Source organism: Poecilia latipinna, unplaced genomic scaffold, assembly GCF_001443285.1.
Source record: "Poecilia latipinna isolate Pla-1442-1.1 unplaced genomic scaffold, P_latipinna-1.0 Scaffold55, whole genome shotgun sequence".
NCBI lineage: Eukaryota > Metazoa > Chordata > Actinopteri > Cyprinodontiformes > Poeciliidae > Poecilia > Poecilia latipinna.
The window spans coordinates 582,728-604,602 of NW_015112671.1; the positions used below are offsets into that span (position 1 = coordinate 582,728).

The window sequence follows — 21,875 nt, forward strand, 5'->3', positions numbered from 1 at the left end:
TCTCACCTCCTCCTCCAGCCAGCAATGCTGTTCACCTCCCACACAGACTGACACACACACAGATACAAAAACTGCTATCTTCACACATGTATAAGGGGGGATAAGGGAGGAGAAAAAACGAAAAACTCTAAGAAGGGTTGAGGAAAAACACCAGGGAGGAGAAGATGATGATAATGGAAAATGGGAGAATGGCTTATAATTAGACAAGGATGTAACTGGAAGACAGTGGGAACAAATTAGCCGCTAAAGAGGGGAGGACAGAATACGAGGATTTTGTTTTAAAAAAACACTAAAATCATTTGAGCTTTGAAAAGCAAATGTACTAAATATTTTGTAGTTGGATATCCTACACAGAAGTCACTTTTTGCCAAATGAAAATTGATGTTTTATGTACATATGACAAAAATATCACATTTAATTCTTTTTTAATCATCTGAAATTATAGCCCACAGGAAGGACATGGAGGTTTACTAAAATGTTTTTTATTAAATTTATCACCAAAACACAATATTTTTCTTTTCAATACAGATATATACAATATAATATTATTTTAAAAAATGGTATTTGCTTTTAAATGGAGACATCTGACTCCACCCATACACTAGTATGTGCATATTAGGTTTAAAGCTACACATCCACTACGCCAGTCTCATCATCTAATCTAGGAACTAAATAGTCAAGAGGAGAGTGAGCGAGCATATGATGAGCCGCCGCAGGTAAACACAGCTGAACATGTGCGAAGCAGTACCCAGTGTTTGTGTCCACATCTGTTCATGCAGTGAAGGTGTACGGCCTACTAAGCAAATTACTTGAGTCGTGATGGCGTTCTGCACACTCTTGGGGCCCAATGTTCCCATGCAGTCCTGGTCTATCCATTCCCTTTCAACAAAGCAGTCACTTGGCAGGTTTTGATCTTTTCCAGGCAAAAATTCCAAGTCAAAGACAAACAAAAACAGTGTTGAATTATGAAAAGATTAACAGTGCTGTCCAAACTTTATTCCTTTGTTGTTGTGTCTATGATAATTAGCTGCAGCACATAGTTTACTTTACCTAGTGTTTAAGTTGACTAGTATTAGATGATGATTTTTGATCAATTGGACTGACAATGTAGATAAATTGTTTATCTAGGAGATTAATAAAAAAAAGTATTTTACCAATTTGCATCAGCTGTTGCCAGCAATTGTTGGCTTGAAGTAAATGTCAGAGCTCCATAACAGTTTTTTACTTGTACTGCAGTGTCTTATGTGGCCTACAACCCAATGCTTTTAGACTAGGAGGTCATGCACCGGTGTGATATTGGTCAATGTGCAGGTCACCCATTTTCTTCTTTACATCTCTTCAGTGCCCACTTGAAGTCAAACATATTCCTTGTACACCTGTTGACAGCGCCTTCTTACTTAAAACCGTTCCCCCCTTTCGGGTGGAACGCCTAAACTCATAAAGAAAAGTCCCTACCAGATATTACCCATGTGCTCCAATACCCAGACAATTTAAGAAATATGCATAAGGTTGCTTTTCAACTGGAATATTGTGACGAATGTGGTTTGGTAACTGAACGTCGGCTAGTAAACAAATTGAGCTTGCTTTGATTGCTTCATGTTTAGTCTTGATAAGGGACTGATGGGAGGCTGTATATTGCATTCCACACAGTTCCACCGTTTTATAAATAGTTAGATGTTTTATAAAAGAGTGGAACACGACTTACTTGATGGAGTGACTACTAACTTACTTTTGCGCATCTATCTCTTTCCCACTTTTGGTCGCAGCATCTCATATCCTCCCACGTACTCTCACATTGAGTGAGGAATCAATCCTTCTCACTTCCATTATCTCTCTCTCTCCCTCCCTCCGTATCTCTGTCACTCGCTCTGCTACTTAATTCTGGCCATTCTGTACCAATCGAATAGCTGTGTTGTGGGCACAATTGAGTCCCACAGCAATCATACCACGTCCTCATTAGGCTCGATCTAGTGGTTCGCTTTATCCAGCTTCATCCCTTTTTTCCGGTAATTGGGCAAAAACCTTTGCCTACCTGTCAGCCGCAGTCCCAGTGCAAATGATGCAATTTATTCGACTGTGTATAGGAATTGACAGTGGCCTCGGTGTAGCCTTGGGTCAATGCTGTCCGGCAGTTTTCCCAGAAAATTAGTGCATCATTGTGAATCAGATCTTACTCAGGACTGTCGCCACCTTTGCCAGCTCACAGCTAATGACTGCGGTCGCCAGAGAGGGGATGCATTTGAAAAAATGAAATGTTTCCTGTTTGAGTTAATTTATTTCTCAAACCTTTTGACAGTACATGCTGACTTGTATGCTTACTAATGCTATTTTCCTTTGCGAAATAAAACAAATAATAAATATACAGGCATGCTTGTCTGGCACAGTACATCAAGTGATCTTTAGAATAACCTTTCCTGAATATTTTGAACACTATGTGTAATTAGGTGCAATCCAGACAGGTTTCTTTGCAGTAACTCTGTAAAACAGAAAACAAGATCTGCCTCTATCCCCCCCCCCCTCCCATCTTCAGCCTTTAGATGTTTTCTGTTTTTCGGTTTTACTTGTGCGTGGGTAAATCACATCTTTATTGCAAAGGCCACAAACTGAAGATGCTCACCTCTTTTGAGCTTTAAGAAAAGGCAGAAGCTGTAAATAGAAAAATACTTTATATTTGTAAAAAAAAAAAGAACAACCTAAAGTTGAAAGCAAAGTTTAACTCTGAATCAATGCACACATGTTTCTCAGTGAAAACAGGATGTGTTAGGAAAACAGAAGAGTAGTGCTAAGATACCTTAACACTTAAGCTGATTATTTTAGTAGTCTTGGAAATTCACACGTACTCAGAGTTGATTCTTTGAGGCTGACTGGCTCACCGGTGCCCTATCCGACTTGTGACTTCCTCAGAGGAAGCAGGAAGTGGCTTAGATGCGTTTCCTGCTGGGATGTGAGACAACTTCCTTGGCAAAAGTACATGCTGGCACACTACACATTATATTTATGGCTTCCTCACGGTGGCTGTTTTAGAGGACAAAAACACTTCATCACTTTTTAAAATGTGTCCTCTTCATTTTTTCTTAGAAACACCAACGTAGTTTAACACCTTTTGCGGGTGATATGATGATTGGGATTATTTTAATAAGACACCAGAGGGTACTACTCTGACTCCTTCAGCTTTTTGATTAGCATAACGTATTGCTTAATGTATTAACATGTATGATTTAATGTGATGGGCCAACACAAGTGGAGTATAATTAGTTAGTTTTCCACTGTGCGTATTAATTTATTAGAATATGAATATACTTGGAAAAAACTTCACATTCGGTATAGTGTTGCACAGAAACCTTTTATTTATTTTTCTTAAACATGTCAAAATTACCTAGAGTGATTTATAACTGCTGGCATGAAACTTGCCCACATGATTAGACTGACTTCTTGTAATCAGTGAAGATCGATTTTTGTTTTAATCATTTTACTAGTTAAATACCTTGCTTTGTAATTGTTGAATTAGTTTCCAGTTTCTACGTCTTGGACCCATCCTGTGTTCAATTAAGGCTGCAAGACGCCAATACTCAAACGTTTAACATAAGAACAAAGTCTGGAAATGTTTATTTCATGTTCCACCTTGTGCATTTTGCTGCTGCTTATCTTTGCACAGAAGACTGATCTGCTTTCGCTCTCGATCCTTCTCCCTCTGCTCATACTGCAGCCCTGTTCCAGCTCGCTGTTGCCCACGCAGTCCTGCGCCATTTTGGAAATCTGCAGCTCTCTCATAATGGCAATAATCAATGATTTTCTCTCTGCTGTTTATCCAGTTACATTTGCTTTAAGGATTTGGACTAAAAAGCCTCCTAAATTGGCTATTAGAAATAAATACGGAGTAAAGCATTACCTTAGTATTGTCAGTATAATGGAGCTGAGCATGACAGACATGATGAACTGAGGCAGTTTTTTCTCTTGGAAAACATGCAATTATCTGTATTTCGGTGTGTGTGTGTCTCTCCTGCTGTCTTGCCTCATTTCTGAGGAGTTATGCAACATTTTGCAGCGTAAAGTTCTTATATGTCAACATATTTACTTGCACATATTAGATTGCTCTAGATGATGTGTGTGTTTTATTTACAACAATTCTGTATATTTATTTTTCAAATTGGCTGTTTACAAATGGAACTAACATTTTTTGTTTAAAGTGTTTTTCTCCCCAGAATTATTTTCTCTTCTTTATCGTGCTTTATCACTTCCTCATCCTTTTTTCCTGCACATTTAACATCCTTTTTAAAACAAACCTCCCCCCCAAAAAGACCAACAACCTCCATTCTGTTTCATTCTTTCTCTCTCTGCAGCTCATCAGCCTCCAGCCACCATGTTAATTACACCAGTTCATTTTCTCTGTTATTCACCACTCTGCTATTTCTGTCACCGTGACTGCTGTGCCTGCTTTGGCTACATCGCAGCTATTTGCTTAGGTCTACAGCGCTTGTTGAAATGGGGAGGGGGCGTGCACTTCTGTCCAATTCATAACAAATGGTTGTTTAGCGTCATCTGATTGGCACAGATTAGAGGGTTCTTAGTGGTGGTGCGGAGGCAGCTTTCGAAGATGATCAGGTGGCTTCAGTGCTGCCGTCTGAGTAAAACACTCTGCCATTTGTCTGTACTATTTTAATGACACTTTTTGTCATGAATGGCTTGGGAGGAAAAGGGGCAGAGAGGGTCAAAGTTTTTACATAAGGCCAAGTAACTTCATATATTCTTAATATTCTTGCTCTTAGAAGCCATTATTCTTTATCATAGCGTGAAAGTTTCATCATGAATCATCTATATTTTAGATTAGAATCCTTGGTAATAATACACTCTTATAAAAATTTTAAAAAGTTGAAATGCCATGTAATTTTCTTGGTGACTTATAAAATAGTTTGAACTCAAAGTTTCTTCTAAGCTGTGTTGTAAGAGGTGAAAAGTTACATTCAGCTCAAAAGAAGAGATGATGCGCAAAAACGAGATAAGATTTTAATGTTTTTAAGAAACCTCAGAGTTCCCTTTTTTCACAATTCGAATTAAGAAATTTACAAATCAAAACTGTTTTTCGTAGCCTGGCCATTGCCTACGATTCAAATCCTGCTTTACGTCTCGGTATTGACTTTCTCCCATTGACTTGGATTTCCCTGGAAGAATTTCAACAAGGCCAATCATCGAACAGAAAGAGAAATTGTGAAGGATGACGTCAGTTTTCTGCACTGTTTGAGTTGTAGTTTTAGCAATGACGAATGGTTGAAGTTTTCTAATTGTTTTAAACAAAATGTGCAACAAATTGGCACCAGAACCTCCGTTGGTCTGTTTAGGAGTCTTCTTAGTTGATGAAATGGATCTGAAACCAGTTCAGAAGTCTCTAATGTAACTAATTGGAAAAAATTACGTTTTGATGGAATGTTGTTAGTGGTAGGTTGAAGCAACTCTTTATTCATGTTATTTAATGATTTCAATAAATACGCAGGGGAAAAAATAGCTGAATTGTAATTATTAGACATCTAGCCTTTGTTTTAATAGTTTCTTTGTTTTAACCATTCTGCTTAGTGTGTGGTTAAGGCATGAGGAGGTGTGCAGATATGGAAAAAAAAAAGGTTATTAGTTTAGAATATGTCTTAGATTACATCAGCAGACCTAGACAAATTAAAACTGAAATCGTAGATTTTTCATTGGGGATTTGCATTGGTTGTGACTAAAATCATGTAACGCCTGATAAATACAGGCTCACACATTGTTATGTTGGAGGAGGCATTCTGTTGCCCACAATGAGACCAAAGCAGATTGTGACTCAGTTTACTAATTGCTATGCAGCTGAGCCATACTGTAAATTACCTTTGTGGAAAATAAGAGTATAAAACCCCCTAATGCAACCAGAAATCATATTGAAAAGACTATATGACTGAAAAAATACCTTTATAAACAGATAAATGATTTAACATCTGAAGCAAATGCAAAAATAACTCACTGTTAACTAGAGAATAAGAGAAAGGTCTAATCAACATATCATCATAAAATACTTCATGCTGTGATCATTCACTGAACTCAGCACAAATATTTGGCTATTTTTGTTGTTTTTGTAAGTTATTAGGGACATCGTCACTTTCACAACACAGAAATGAGAAGGCAGCTATAATTACGAGGTGACAAAGTTACATCACTGGTTTTGGCACATAAAATACAAGCCTGCAGGGGAAAATCAATGTACCTATCGTCCAACCATGCTTTCCTCTCCCTTCCCAAAATTCCTCTGCTTACATAAATAATTGATCAGTTTGTCATAGAGGCAATTGGCTGTATAGATCTGATTCATTATTACTCATGTAGCCTAGATTCCTCTGAACAATCTGATGCTTGGAGCACAAATGTTTAGCGTTTTAAGTTTGTACAGATATCAGTTAACAGTAACATGAACTGAGAGACCCACATAAAACAGACCAACTTAGTTGTGTTCAGTTGGGCTCAGAGTATTTTTTTTTGTGTGTCCTGTAGTTCTAAAACTCCCAGTTACACTTTAAAATTCACAGTTATTTTCTTATTCTCAGTTTTCTTTGTTTATATCATAAACTAAACTGCAGATTAAAAGAAGATGTGTAGCTGCCTGTCTATCCCAGCAAATTTAACACAGATAAAGTGTTGGTGATGGATAAAACTGTGGTTTTAATTTTATCTTTCTACACGACAAACCTCAGTTTACACTGCTTCACTTTGGTGATATTTCAGTCTAAAATATTCAGCTAATACTCCAATCAGTTCTTCACGGTATGCATATTGGGTAGTGATATTGTCATTAGAGACATTATGCAGTTTTGGTGTGATCCGTTCAGCCTTGGCCTTCTGAAGTTGGTACAAAAATTGATATTCACTTCATTTGTCACACAATTTTTCTTTTCTTTTAGCAACTTGTTTAGGTGTAAATAAACTGATTGTGTACGTCAGTGCATCCTAGAGTTATGGTAAAAAAAAACAACAACAACAAAAACTTTTTTATTCAGACAAGAAATCCAGACACCTTCATATAAAGGAGCACCATTTAAAAAAAACTTTTTTAATACCTCTAAAACTAACATGTATATGTCAACATTTATAAAATAAAAGGAACAGGTCTTGATACACCACAAGCAACAATAAAAGCAATTCAATTGTAAACTGGGTTTTGAAAAATGACTCACAAATGGAAATGAGATGTTGCATATTTGTGAGTCAGAGCTTCAAAAACATCTGTTGGCTAATGAGACATTTAAATGCTGCTGCTGAAATGGAGGTGTGATGCAAAGTGGACATATGGACTCATGGCTCTAGTGCAAAGCACATCCTGCCCCTAACCACTACAAGCTGCTGTTTAAAATATACAAAGAGAAAGCCTGATGCAATGATAATAAATGTTTTAGAACTTATGTGAAGCAGTTTTGTGAGTTTAAATTTACTACCTTTCAAAGACGCTGCTTGGATACACAGGCGCACAAACACATCGCCTCACTTAAATCTTTGCTTTATTCCTCCTGCCACTGCTTCCATAGATTGTCTGTATTGGCAGAAAAGTAACATAGAAAACAATATCCACAATTTCACATTTGAAGGAAACAGTCAGCGCTCAACCCCCCCCCTCACATCTCACTGAGGCATAACGTGGACGCCACCTCACTGTCAAAGTCTGCAGGGGGAAGAAAAGAAAAACACAAATCATGTTTTTCTTTGCACATAATTGTAATTTCTCTGAAAAGCTGAAGCCACAAATCGGACAGCCTGCTGCCTGCCAGTTTTCAAAGAGAATTAGGTTTGAGTTTTTCTTTTATTAATTTTATTAAAATTTTATTCTTTGTTGTTTTTTTTCTTCTCTCTACTTGTTCTCCCCCATTGTGTCTTTGCTTCTTTACGCTCTCAGATGAAAAGTTGTCTGTCTTTTAAATGAGTTTAAATTTAGAAACACAAGAACAGAGCTTTTACATTTAAGCACAAAAAGAATATATTACTTTTCCCTTCAACATTTTGCTCATAATACAATATGTAACTGTAATGTGTATTTGGATCTGTATTTTTGAAAACACGTATATATACTAAGGCAGTGTTTTTGTGTCGTAATTTATTTAAAGTTAAAATCAGAGGAAAACTTTACAACTGTTCCATATTTTTACTTAAATGGTCATGTTCTCAATGATGGTGTCTCGATTGGCTAAAAAGCGTATTTTTATTGCAAAAGTATATTTTAATATTGAGAAAAATGTTGCTGTGATCCAACAGTGACCTTTAGAGATAATGAGAAAATCATAATTTGTCACATTTACAGTTAATAGCGGAAAGTTTGGGCAAATATCTAGTGGATTTTTGCACACCATCGCATTTATACAGCAGAAATTAAGAGGGATGATGTGGTACTGGTTTGTTTTTAATATAGGATTTTTTTCCCACTCATAGATTTAATTTACACAAATTAGCAGTTGCTTTAAAATATCCATTTTGATAATTTCCTTAAATGAATGTGGGGGGTTTGTAACCATTTCCATTCTGTTGGGCAGCAAAAGTTTCAGGTGATTTCTGCTGTCTCTCTTCTGAGTACTGTTTAACACTTAAAGATTATTACTTAATGAAATGCTTTTTATTTGTTGCATGGGGAGGCAAGGTTCAACTCCCCACCTCTTCTATTTCCCATAGATTTTGTGTAACCAACAAAGAATAAACACAATGTCTAATATCGCGTGTGTTCATATTTTGTTGAAAGGGCTGGTATGTACTTTTATATTGCTAAACTAAGTTTGAAAGTGACTCAAATATTTGATGCTTCCTCTTCCACACTGACTCATACTTTAAACCAACTGAAACCTGAGATCCACTAATGTTGCAGAGTCTGGGAAGGATGACTTGGTGAGAAGCAGTGATAAGATGCAACATTTCTCATTAACTGTGTCCCTTGTGTTATTGCTGTGTGAGACAGAGAGAGAGATATTCACTAACTGCCTGAGCCATATCCTGGATTGTCCTTGTTTTATTTTTCTAAGTGCACAGTGGTTTTAACACCTTTTTGTAAAAACTCTTGGCTCTACAGTCAAAATCAGACCCATTTTGACAGTAGTTCTTCCTGTTTCCTCAATGAGTCGGTTGCTTGGCAAGGTCAGGAAATATTTTTTGTTATGAAATTGTGAAAGCCATTGAGACATAACGTAACATGTTTTGTCAGCATTGATACAAACATGATGCGACTTGACTTGACTCACCGGTCCGTGTGGTAATGTCTGAGTGGAGAAACAGGTGTATAATAGTCAGAGGTTTAGCAACAAAAACAAACAGCATCAATTTTCAGTTTTAGTTTTAAGCTTATCTTTTCTTTTGATTCAGAGGCCTCTAGTCCTGTCATTTTATGCTTTGTTCTGTGATTGGAAGGTGGAGATCTTTATTAAGTACAGGTTATGGAGAACCATCCATTTTGAGCACAATACAGACTGATTAAGCCAGAGACTTTGTTTTGGTGTCTGCGGTCTGGAAATCTAAAGAGAATACCTTGAGGTAATAGATAATACCTTCAGCCCTGAGTTTCTCAAGTCTGTGTATATTTGTATATGCGTGTATGTATGTCTGTGTATGCATTCTGATCATCTTGTGCTCCATTTTATGCCTTTTCTTTTCAAAAGCGTTTGTGACCGGTCCTTTTCAGCTCTCGACTGCAACCTCCGTCAGTCAGTCTGTAATTTTCAGGTGTGCATGACTCACTGTGCACTGGAGCAGATTTATAGTCACACAGTGGTGGGCACTGGCACACCTGTGCTTCTAGACAGCAAACCTTACAGCAAGCATGATTAAAAAGAATAATTTGCTAATATGTGACTTTAATTTGAATCACAATGTTGACAATAAAGAGACAACTCTGATTACTGGTTCAGGGGTAAAGGTTTCCATGAATACTTGAGGCACCAGATGGTATTGTTTAATATAATTGGGTTATGTAAAACTGAATCTTGTCAGAGGGGTTAACAGGGTTGGAAAATTGAAGAAATGATTTAATACATTAAAGCTTTTAGGCTTCATTACTGGTGACACTGTCACCACTGTTAAAAGTAGAGCTAAGTTTTTGTTTAGGTCTTTAGCATTTTTTGCTAACGTTACTATAAGTGGACGCTGTTATTCACAAATAGGGTTTAAATTTTATCGCTTTAGCATTACTTTTCACGAAATATTATGGTGGTGTAGCATTTTAGTATTAGAAGAACTATTGATTATTATCGGTGTTGTATGGTTAGTGCAGCTAACGTTTGTTAGTGGTGCCCACCACTGTGTGGAAATATAGAAAATCTAATCATCTTTGTTTTAAAACTATTTTTGTTGATTTCTTTTGCTTTGTTTCTTTCAGACATTATTTATGAGACATTAATTTAGTTACAATAACTGTCCCAATGTCTCTGTGAAAGCACTAAAGTTTTGTGTACCAGGAAGTTGTGGCTTCATGTGACCCTTTGGTAAACAGATATTTATACATTAAAAATATTGCATATAAAACTAATGATGGTTAGCAGTAGTCGTCGTTGCTTGAAATTTGTCCAGCAGGTGGTCAAGCTGAATTTGTATGAAATTTACTTGGGTGGTCATATACCTTGCCAGTTCCTTCTACTCTTCCTGTATCTAATATACCACAGTGCTATGTTTGAACTATTTATTGTTTGGTCAGCCTTGTAGTTACGCGGATATTGGGCATATTTAATCGTGTTTTTCCATTTAAAATGGCAACAAAATGTGTATAGAGGCTCCAACATCATGTCATATGGTAATGGTTTTATGGTTTGTTTCCCCTCTTTACCTTTTTATTTAATGTATCATAGTGGATCTGTTTTTGTCATCTCCAAATGCTCTCTTGGGTGTCACTGCAACACTTTTAATGTGCTGCAGCCTGTTTTTCTTACTCTCTTATGCCCCATTATCTGAGAGAAGCATGGACGTTATTGTGTTGACATTTTACAGTAACAGACATTCACAATAGCAGTTAGCTGCATTGAGCATCGATGCTGCATATTTACCTCATACATCGACCTTATTTAGGCATTGCTAAAGGTTACAGAGTGTCTGTCAGTGTAATTGGCCCTCAGTGGCTCCAGGAAGGGAAGCAATGCCTGGCTCGTTTGTTTCAATTCCCAAGTCTCCTTGCCTTACATATAGTGTACTCTACTCCCCACCCACTTTGTTCTTTAACTCTTATTTTTGCCTTGTTTCCTCTTTCTCTCCAGCTCTCATTAGAAGTCCTAGCCAATCATCAGTGGGGGTAAAACAGAGAGAATGCTCTGCAGGTGTTATTTGGAGGACACTATTTGAGTTTTAGTTCAGACATATCATTGGCTCTTATTAGATTTTAGCACTGAGCTGCTTCTTGACTTCTAATTCTGTGCTTTTATTGGGTGTTGTGTGGGAAAAGTGGGAAAATCACTCCCCCCGCCCCTTCCAATCCATATTAGACTTGTGCCATGATAAACCTATTGGGTTTTTTTTTTTTTTTGGTCGTGTAACACTTTTTTGTGTTGAAAATTGCAGCTATGGATTCAGTGCAATATATTGACTTTAAGCACACCTCTATGCAGCAAATTGACCTACTTCAATTTTGTGACAAGTGATATCAAAAAAGCAAGAATCCGTGGTGGGACAGTTGTTGTCATTGTTTCCTATCTTTGTGGAGTTGCATGTTCTCTCTGGGTGCTCTGGTTTCCTCCCCTGAAACATTGTCTGATAGCTAAATTGGAACCTCTAAATTGCCCTTAGGCAGATATTTAAAATGAGTGTGCGTTGTCCATTGCTCTGTGATGGGCAGGTGACATGTCCAGGATGTGCTCCAGTGAAATGGATGGATCAAAATAAACAGCAGGATGCAACACTGAGCATGAGGTGTTCCATTGTTAATTCAGCTCTAACAATGTTATCTCAGACCATGATTTTAGGAGGGAAAAAATTGACCTCACTTGGTAAGAGTAGTAATCAGTATCAAACTGAGTGGTATTAGCCTCATGTAGGCTCTTTGCATGAGTTTTTGGATTACTGTGGTTAAGCTAGCCACTTGTAGTAAGAATTTTGAGACTGAAAGAGAAACTAGGACTGGTTACTGTATACTTGATGGAGCCTCTGCATCCCAGTTTTGTCTTTAATGACAGAAACTTTCTTTTATCTTCACATCACAAAACAAATTATCTTGCACTCAGTTGCACAATAGCAGTTGTTTAAGAGCTATATTATTGTTTATTGCTTTACTAAGCTTAGAGCAGCATGCATTTTTTCATGTTATTCTTATTGAAAGTGCAACTCTACCACATTTGTTGCAAATATATTTTTCCACAGCTTGGACCAAGGTCATCTATTCATGCAGTTGTCCTTTTCATAACGCCCTTCAAGCTTCAATGGAAATAATTTTCTTAACACCAAAGATAGCCGTTTATTTTTACATACAGTAAAAAACTTACCAGAGCAGAAAAGCGTAATTATCTAGAAAAAGGCATGAGACCTTCTTTTTAGGATAAGAAAAATGTCTGGCTATAAGTGGCTCTACAAATAGAGATGACTAATTCCAGCATACCACCTTCTGTGCACACGCAAATGTTTTGCATTTGAATTTGTCATCGTTACACTTCACTGTTTAAAGCTGGACTGGCTTACAGGTTACAAAAGAGTAAAGGAGATACTGTAAAATAATGAGCAGTGGGTTTCAAAGCTGCAGAGCGATGTGACGGTTCTTTATTGATTGGATTGCTCACCCTTAGTGTAAAAAAAAAAAGTTGTCTAAAGTTGAATCCAGGCTTGGTACCCAAGGTCTTCAGCACAGTGCTAAAGTAATCTAGAGTTTGATATAATATTTCTAAATGTTTGTGATTGTCATTTCTAGTTCAGTCTCTCCCTTTCATGGTTCTAGACCATGGGTGCCCAACTCCAGGCCTTGATAGCTACTAAAAGTTAACAGCTCTTGAGGACTGGACTTGGGCACCAATGCACTGACTGGACATTACATCTGTTCAGATGCACCACAAATTATATATTTCAGTTCAGACTTTTCCTAAATAGCATGTTACATTGCCATAGGAATTAAAACCATTTCATTTGCACCATGGGAATTGGTCCATTTTAATTCCTCCTGGTATTCGCAGAGGTTGGTGGACAGACTTTGGACACTCTTGCCCTTGACTATATAATCATACCTTTACCACCTTAAGTAGCTTAGTTGCACTCATTTACTGCCGTTTGTGGAAAGTCTTGTTCTATGGTTATCTGAATAAACCTGAAACATGTATGGACATGCCGTTGAAAATAAAGTTCACTTTTAAATACGTAATTTCTTCATCCTTCCCCAGAGTTGGTTTTTAAATCTCACTGATGCAGATTGGGCAACTTTGATACTTTCACAAGCTTCTACACCAGAGCAGGGTTTCCCCTACTGTATTATAAGCCTGGCGGACCACCAGGCTTTCCTTGCGCCCCCACCAGGCTAAGCATTGCTTCTTTATTTAGGTTTATTAATGTTTGCCTTTTTTTTAACACTTCATAGTTGGCGTTTAGGTATTGTTAATGTCTTCTAATAATGCATAATTACCTAGTGATATTTTCAAATTTTCTGTCAACTTTAAACATTTTATTTCATCTAAAAATCATAGTGGGCCATTAGATGACCGCCCTAGCACCCCTCCCACCGGGGTTAGCAAGTTTTCTGGAGGAAACCCTGTCAAAGAGTTTAACTAAAAGATTAAAAGGTTTAATTTTTTTCTTCAAAGTTGTCCAACCATTGGTCAGGGCACAACACACTGAATCTTTGGTTCTCTAACATCAACTTGAATTCTCAGAATGCTTGACCAGACCTGCTGTTGGTTTATTTAACTTCACAGTTTGTCAGATAACTTTAGACCACAGGTGTCAAACTCCAGTCCTCAAGGGCCGGTGTCCTGCAACTTTTAGATGTGCCTCTGCTGCACCACACCTGAATAGAATAATTAGGTCATTAGCAGGACTCTGGTGAACTGATCTACACAAGGAGGAGGTAATTAAGCCATTTCATTCCAGTGTTTTGTACCTGTGGTACATCTAAAAACTGCAGGACACCGGCCCTCGAGGACTGGAGTTTGACACCCCTGCTTTAGACGGTTATCTCCTCATTTTATGTTGATGTAACTGTAGTCTTACCAGTCCTACCAAACAGCATTCCATCCATCCCCTCAATTCTGTTCAGAGTTGATGGGGGGGTGGATTGGTCTGGAGCATAACCCAGCAGTTACCGGACGAGATGGAGATGCGGGAGGGAGAAACACCCTTAGCAGGTTGCAGGCAAGTTGTCATGGGAAAATATCCTAGAGAATCTAAAGTAAGCTGATTTAATGGTTTAGTTACGTTAAGAACACCAGAAACCTGATCATGTGTGAAATACTTTATATTTGTATTTGGGAAACATTGTGAAGATTAATGGTACATTTTGTACCCAACTGAAAGCATGGGGCATTTTTTCTAGAGTAATAGTAACACATTGGTGATACCACAAATAAATGCCATCAAATGTGAACTTGATGAGTTTTCTACTAAGTATCTCTCATCGCCTTTTCTCTTTCACACTCACACGCGCAACAGTGAAAAACATGGTCTCTGCAAGACCGCTTATCTCCATGGTGACTCAAAAGATTGTTCTGGAATAGAGAGGTGTTGTAACATTACGGACAAACCAGTCGGAAAAGCGGACAGTCTGGCACCCTGAAGCTGCATCAATGTCTGCGGGAGGAAAAACATGTCACAATGTTTTGACTGGCTGAATGAGCTGCACTCTGTTTTGCCGTGTCCATGAACATTTTCCATATTTCATTCCGCTCCTAAGGTTTTCCAAATGTTCTAATTGGTTTACGGTTCGATTTTGACATTGTGTAAAGGGGGGAAAGAATGTTGAAACTTGGTGAAATTAATAAAACCTACATGCATCTTTTAAACTTGTTTAGCATTTTTTCCCATTAATCTTCTCAAAATACTGAACTCTTGCTATTAAACCACTTTTTTTGGTAACTAGCCTAATTCCATTATGCTGGTTTTTTTATATTCAAAGATGTTTGAGTTTGTTGAGTTACATAATGTAATTTTGTAGCATGTGATAGTGATATTAACTTAAGTTTTCTCTGTTTTCTTTGTGCATAGGCTGTCTGCACCACTGTTGCGTTCCAGTGTTTCCGTTGAGGCGACCTGACTTCTCCTCTCACATGAATCCAGAGCAGATGGCTTTTTAAAGACTGCAGCTGTAAAATACTGTCCACACATTAGTTTCTTCATACTGGAGGTTTTTTAAGGTAAAATAACCTGATCATCTTGGAGTAAAAAAAAACCCCCAAATCTTTCACCTTTTGAAATTTGAGCCTTGTGAACAAACGTGTTACCTCCAGCAGTTCAGAGTGTTTAATATCCTGTTTTTATAAAAATTTCAAATTACACTGATTTTTTTTTTTATCTGTCTGTTTTTCTCTTTCTTCAGAACCAGATGTGAATCTCCCTCTGCTCTTCACTCAGTGGGCATTATGTTGACCCAAATCTAACTCCCATTAACACCCATCTTGACCTTTCCCTCCCACCTCCTCTCCCCACATCCTTCCCCATTCTTCGTCATGACTAGTCTGAAGCGCTCTCAGACGGAGCGGTCGGTCGGGGGCTCTGTGCCGGCGACCGATGAGTTCTACACCCGCCGCCTCCGACTGCCCAATGGAGGAGCACCGCCACCTCGAAGCGAGAGTGCACACATCTCCTCCGCATCAACCACTGGCACCAACCCTGGTGTCCCCAAGATGGGGGTTAGAGCTCGTGTGGCCGACTGGCCCCCAAGGAAAGATGGTGGTGGAGGCGGTGTTTGGCATATCACGGTGGAAACTGACTCGCCTAGCTCTACGAACACCACCAGCTCCTCAGGATCAGGAAGTGGAGACAGAGAAAGGATCCTGGGTGGAGGAGGAGGTGGCGGAGGTGGAGGTGGAGGATTGAGTGGGAGTGGTAGTGGAGAAAGAGGAGGAGGGAATGTGTCAGCTGTCACAGCCCACAGCAATCTGTCAGCGAAGTTAGGACACTTGATAAGCCCACAAGACTCATCTATGCTGCGCAACATCCAGAATACACTAAAGAACAAGATGCATAGCAAAGGAAAGGACAATCGCTTCCTGTCGCCTGATGGTTACCTGGGTTCGCCTCGGAAAGGGATGAGACGGATCCGCCAGCGCAGTAACAGTGATATAACCATTAGTGAGCTGGATGGAGATGGCAATGAAGGCTGGTCCTTCTCTGGATGGACGCCCATGCACCGTGAATACGGCAGCACTTCTTCAATAGACAAACACGGCGTGTCGGGAGAGAGTTTCTTTGACATGCTGAAGGGATACCAGTCCTCCGAGGCCCCTGATCAGAGAAGCCCAGCTCCAGAAAGACTGTCAGAACTCCTTACTGTGGCCCCCATAAAGCAGGCCGCCCTGGATCTGCCCGATGGTCCAGCTCGCGGCAGTCCCGCCAGCCGACTGAAAGAGCGCGAGAAACACTTGAAGAGACGGTCGAAGTCGGAGACGGGTGGAGAGTCCATCTTCCGGAAGCTACGCAGTGTAAAGGTGGAGGGCGACACATCGAGAGCCGGCTCAGATGCTGAAGATGGCGGGAAAGGGGATGAAAGTGGCCCACCTCCTAAGCCATGGGTGTGCCAAAAAGGCTTTGCCCATTTTGACATCCAGTCTCTACTGTTTGACCTCAATGAGGCGATCCAAAACCGCCAATGTGGCTCCAAACGCAAGAACACCACAACTGGTGCCTCAGCCGCTGCTGCCGCTTCAGCCTCTGCCACTTCCTCTCTTTCCTCCAATCAGAGTGGAACCTATGGCTCCCCTTGTGGCTCACAGGAGGAGCTGAGCAAGGAGGGGAGTGGAGGACACGGTACCAACCCCGCATTGGACCCTGGGGATGATAAGAGCAATGAGTTGGTTCTCAGTTGCCCTTGTTTCAGGAATGAGATTGGTGGAGAGGGGGAGAGGAACATTTCTCCTGCTAAACAGGTATGTTGAGTTCAAGAAAATATATGTATTAATAAGATTCACATTTATATTTGTTGATTGGGTCACTATGTCATAACAGAATGGTATGAGACGGTCTGTAAAAATAAATTGAGCTCCTCTGCCCAGTGCTGACTGGCACCCACCCAGTCAGAGCCAGGAGGAGGGTTTTAGTGCTGTCTATCAATCCCTTGGTACAGCTACAGCTGCTATGCTACAGCTTCTTCCTGATAGCAGAGGCTGCCATGAATACTCAGGCTGGTTAGCATAGCGAATAAAATATGAATGACATTGATATTTCCTGGGACCGTAAGTTGCTTCTTCACCATTCGCACATTGAGCAGCGCGTAAACAAGCATGACCGGCAGCTCTAAGACCTTCCTCCTGCCTCTGACTGGATGTTTTTGACTGGGAACTCTGCATATCTTCTGACAGTAATAGTAGCACTGGGAGAAGGGAGAGGAGCCTGACCTTTTCACAGATTATCTGTGTCGTGACAGATTTAACAAATATGTAAAGCACATATATTTTATAAAACTGACGTCCTGCAGCTTTAGGATCGCTTGCTTCACTTGTCTTTGTAATCGGTCTTCCAGCAGGGCAGCATTGGTAGCGGCGGGAGCTCCAGCAGTTCCTCTGGCAGTACAGAGGAAGGACCACTGGATGCCACTCTCACAACCCATTTCACCAATGCTGGAGTCGCCGTGTTGGAGGCTGCTAAAGACGGGCCAAGTCAACATGCTGACAGGTCCAAGAGATACATTGTGGAACATGTTGACCTCGGTGCCTATTACTACAGAAAGTACTTCTATCTTAGAGGTAAGAGCCTCTCATTGGATTAAATGTCTTATTAATTTGTCTTTTAATGATGCATTTTAAAGCTTATTTACTTCTTGCAGTCATAAACAGTGTCATGGCTTATTCTTGTACAATATTTAACTGTTTTTCTGATCAAAAGTGGTGGAAATAATTTAAAATGGCACTTAACTGGCTTTTCAGAATAGTCCAAACAGTTATCAGGTTTAAGTAAGGGCTGGGTGATTTTAAATAAATGGGGTGATTTTAAATAAATGGTGACGAGGAAGAAATGTGATTGATTCACATCTGTTTAGTTGTTACGATATAATTTGGCAGCTAATCTGACAAAAGGATGAGGAAACTTTATTATCAAAAGTTCAGTAACTTGTGCATAAAATTGATCACCTTGTTAAACAGCTTTTATTGTGATCTCTGCTATTTGTTTGTCAATGCTTAAATAAATTCAAGTATAATGTTGATCTTGGGGTGCTGCAGTAGTGAAGCACAACCCTTGCTTGATTTCCTACCAAGAAGGAAGTGTCTGCTCTTAATTTTACAAAACTTGAATAAACTTTGACAAAATTAGGTTTTTCCAACAGATCAACGAAAGGCCAAAAGGTTTTAGAATGGATGAAGCATTAATCCATAACTTTGTTGGTTCTTAAAATTAAGAATATGCAAAGTTGAAAACATTCATGTCCCTGATGACTGTATATAAACTTCTTCCTGGCACAGTATGACTTTTTGAAAATCTTTTTTCATTGTATTTTCTTTGGGAAATATCCCTTTACAGGCCAATGTTTCGAAAGTAGCATATTTAACACGCAACTGTAGCCTTGCTGCTGTTTTAATTCTGTTATCTTTATTGTTCTCCTAATTTCTTTAGATTTCAGCCTTTTTTTTTTCTTGTGATCCATTCATTACCACACCTATCACAAATAGCATTATTCTCAATCTAAACCTTAGAGCACTGGAACTACCTGGGGGTGGATGAGAACTTGGGCCCGGTGGCGGTGAGTCTGAGGAGGGAGAAGCTGGAGGAGCACAAGGAGCATGGCCAGCAGTATAATTACAGGGTCATCTTCAGAACGAGCGAGGTAAGACGACACCAAATAAAAACTCCTCCTGTGTGCTGGATGTATTGCTCATTATGCTGAAGTGTGTTTCCATCTGAGCTTTCCATTCATCTAGATTTACCGTATTAATAGCTATGAATGTTCATGCTTTTAAATGTGTCAATACTTGGTACACTCTGTTCTGAGTGATGCTACAGAGAAGCTATTATGAGTTCAGTTTGTGTGGGAGTTAACACACAGGATCTTCACCCAGCAGGGGTTCGGTGTAAAAGCTGCAGCTCACGGTTGTCAGCTCAAGATTCCTCTGCCTCTGCTGAGCCACCACCTCAAATCCGTGCATGTTTGATCTGACTTTTTTCTAATGTTTTCCTCCAGTTGAGTCTTTGTGTTCCCAATCAGCCATTTGCAGTGAGAGTCTCTTCTAAATCTCTCTAGTTTGTGCACACTAGTGCTAAAGATCCATGCGCTCATCCCCTGAGCTAAACGCCCACCCACAATCTTTGTCAAACTTCATCACTGAAGGACTGAGCTGTGCCATTTCGCACCCAAGAAGTTTAAATTTAAACCAAAATACTTCAAGCATCAAAAGTAAAGCATAGTTCTTACATTAGTACAACTTGAGTAATTGGCTTGGGAGTCCCATTAGTATGACGCATAACAAAGTGTGATATTTTTCCATCTTTCAACTCTGCATCCCTCTGTCAATTATAATTGCTATTTTTTAAGATTGGAAAACTTTCCATGATTAAAAGTACATGTGAATATATGGGGGAGTGAGTGGGTTGCTCTGGTTTTGTGCATCGGGGGCCACTGTCCTTTCTACTGTCCGTTGCTCTTGAGCTAAGAGCATTTCTCTCTTCACTTTATATAAAACTGAGTGTGTTTACACCACCACAGCCACTACCAAACATAAAACACAGACACTGTTAAGTGCCTGGAGACAGCTAGAGACTGCCAGCTCTGTGTATTTGCTCATGATGGATACTCAGGCCTTGGACTTTTCTACAGTCTTCCTGATTTATTTATGGAAGTCCTTCTTTAGTCTGTCTCACCCCGAAACCTAAGAGACTTCACTGTTAAAACCTGCACATTCTTTCCCTTCTTCCTTTAGCTAATCCATCTCTGTTTTTCTAAATCACCAGAGTACATTTACCTGGAATTATAAACCCGTTGAAGTAAAACCCACTACCGAACTGTGTTCATTATTGTTTTTTGTTTCCCATCGTCTCTAGCTTTCCACCCTGCGCGGATCCATCCTTGAAGATGCTGTGCCGTCGACAGCCAAGCACGGTCTTGCTCGTGGTCTTCCTCTCAAAGAAGTACTGGAATATCTTGTTCCTGAGCTCAATGTGCACTGCCTGCGTCTGGCACTCAACACGCCTAAGGTCACTGATCAGCTGATGAAGCTGGATGAGCAGGGGGTAAGAAGACACAATGAGCAAATTTATTCTCGGATAAAACGGGCTGCATTCATTTTCTTGATTACGTCTCTTGATTGTGTACCTTTGATTGCCACCATCAGCTTACTAAAATGGAATGATTCTTTAGACTTCCTGTCCTAATGACGGTGTTTTAAAAACATTATTTAGACAAAAAAATTTACTTGGGAACATACTTTCCAATTTACAGTGATGGAGATTAATAGAAGTAGTCCAAACCTATATCCACGCCCCCACCAAAACATGCACAGGACTTAAAATCACATTCATTGTCAACATGACACAGTAGTTCATCCTAGTACATAACAATGGTTCAAGTGTAAATAATGACAACACAGTTTCATATGGCCACCCACCTGCGTGGAGGTTTTTAAGAAACTGTTAAACTAATTTTTGATCATTTCTATTGAAGGACAAGCTTCTTCCACTATGACTTGATGCCAAACTAGAATCTGGGCTCAAAACCAGAGTTGAGTAATAACTAGTTACATTTACTTTTTGGGAAAAATTAACTTCTAGGATTATTGCTACTATGCTGTACTTGGTACTTTTTCTTGAGTAATTTTATTAAGTATTGCTACTCTCACTTGATCAAAATATCTGGATACTCTACCCACTTCAATGAATGAAGAACAAGCTTGTTTTAACCAAAATTCACCAGACACAAATGCAGTTTTTGTTAGTTTCATAAGTTTTAAATTGAAAAAAATTTATTTGAGGAGGAAAGTTTTTTTTTTTTTTTTTTTTTTTTTTGCGCCTGATTTTGTTATTTTGTAGTTATATTATCTATATTAGTTATTTTTACTTTGGTCTTTGAAATGTAAAAATTCCACATATCTTTATATTTTGGCCTGATGTAATTTTTAAATATCAAATGCTTGATATTTTGATTCGTTACTCAGTACTAGAGTAGACTTTTTACCAAATACTCTTTTGCTCTTCCATAATTTCTTTTATATGAGTAAAGATTTGAAGTAGTGCTGCTCTAACTTGAGTCAAAATGTTTGGATACTCTTCCTAGTTCTGCATAATAATAATTTTAATTTGGTCAAAGTTGGATAGTTTCAGCCTCGGTAACATTGAGCACACTTTTGTTTCTGCTGGTAGAGCAAAGAATGACTTTCCTCCCAAACTAGTTGACATTAAGATGACATGTATTGGTTGTTTTGGAGACTTGATGACCCCAAACTTTGCTGCAGTTTTCAAACCGTGAACTTTGGAAATGTTTTTAAATCTTTTTTATCTCATGACAAGACAAATATGGGTCAACATACAGTCTAGCGGCTTCTAGTCAAGAGAAATGGGCCTCCATCTTGCATATTTATACTCAAGTAATTGACAACTAATTAAATGTTTATAATCTACAGATCAAAATAAAAAGTCTCAATTAAAACATTGCATTGACTATTACTTTTAAGGTGCTGTAAGGATGATTTTTAATGCGGATTTCTTTTGCACTTACTGATTAAATGAATCTGAAAAAGGTTGTATTTGTAAGTGTGAGGTTTATGCTACTGCTGTAAAATAAGTGTGAAGGGTGCTGT

The 21,875-nt window shown here is 38.9% G+C and overlaps 1 protein-coding gene across 3 annotated transcripts in view; it reads left to right on the forward strand.

Annotated features, from left to right (window-relative positions):
- Window positions 1-21,875, forward strand: part of sipa1l1 (signal-induced proliferation-associated 1 like 1) — a 75,336-nt gene that overhangs the window by 26,936 nt on the left and 26,525 nt on the right. For all 3 annotated transcript variants that reach the window (XM_015054284.1, XM_015054300.1, XM_015054292.1), the window contains 5 exons: window positions 15,142-15,290; window positions 15,473-17,021; window positions 17,615-17,837; window positions 18,783-18,913; window positions 20,125-20,313. In XM_015054284.1, coding sequence (XP_014909770.1) covers window positions 15,603-17,021; window positions 17,615-17,837; window positions 18,783-18,913; window positions 20,125-20,313 — 1,962 coding nt within the window. In that variant the 5' untranslated portion in view covers window positions 15,142-15,290; window positions 15,473-15,602. The remainder of the gene's footprint in view (window positions 1-15,141; window positions 15,291-15,472; window positions 17,022-17,614; window positions 17,838-18,782; window positions 18,914-20,124; window positions 20,314-21,875) is intronic.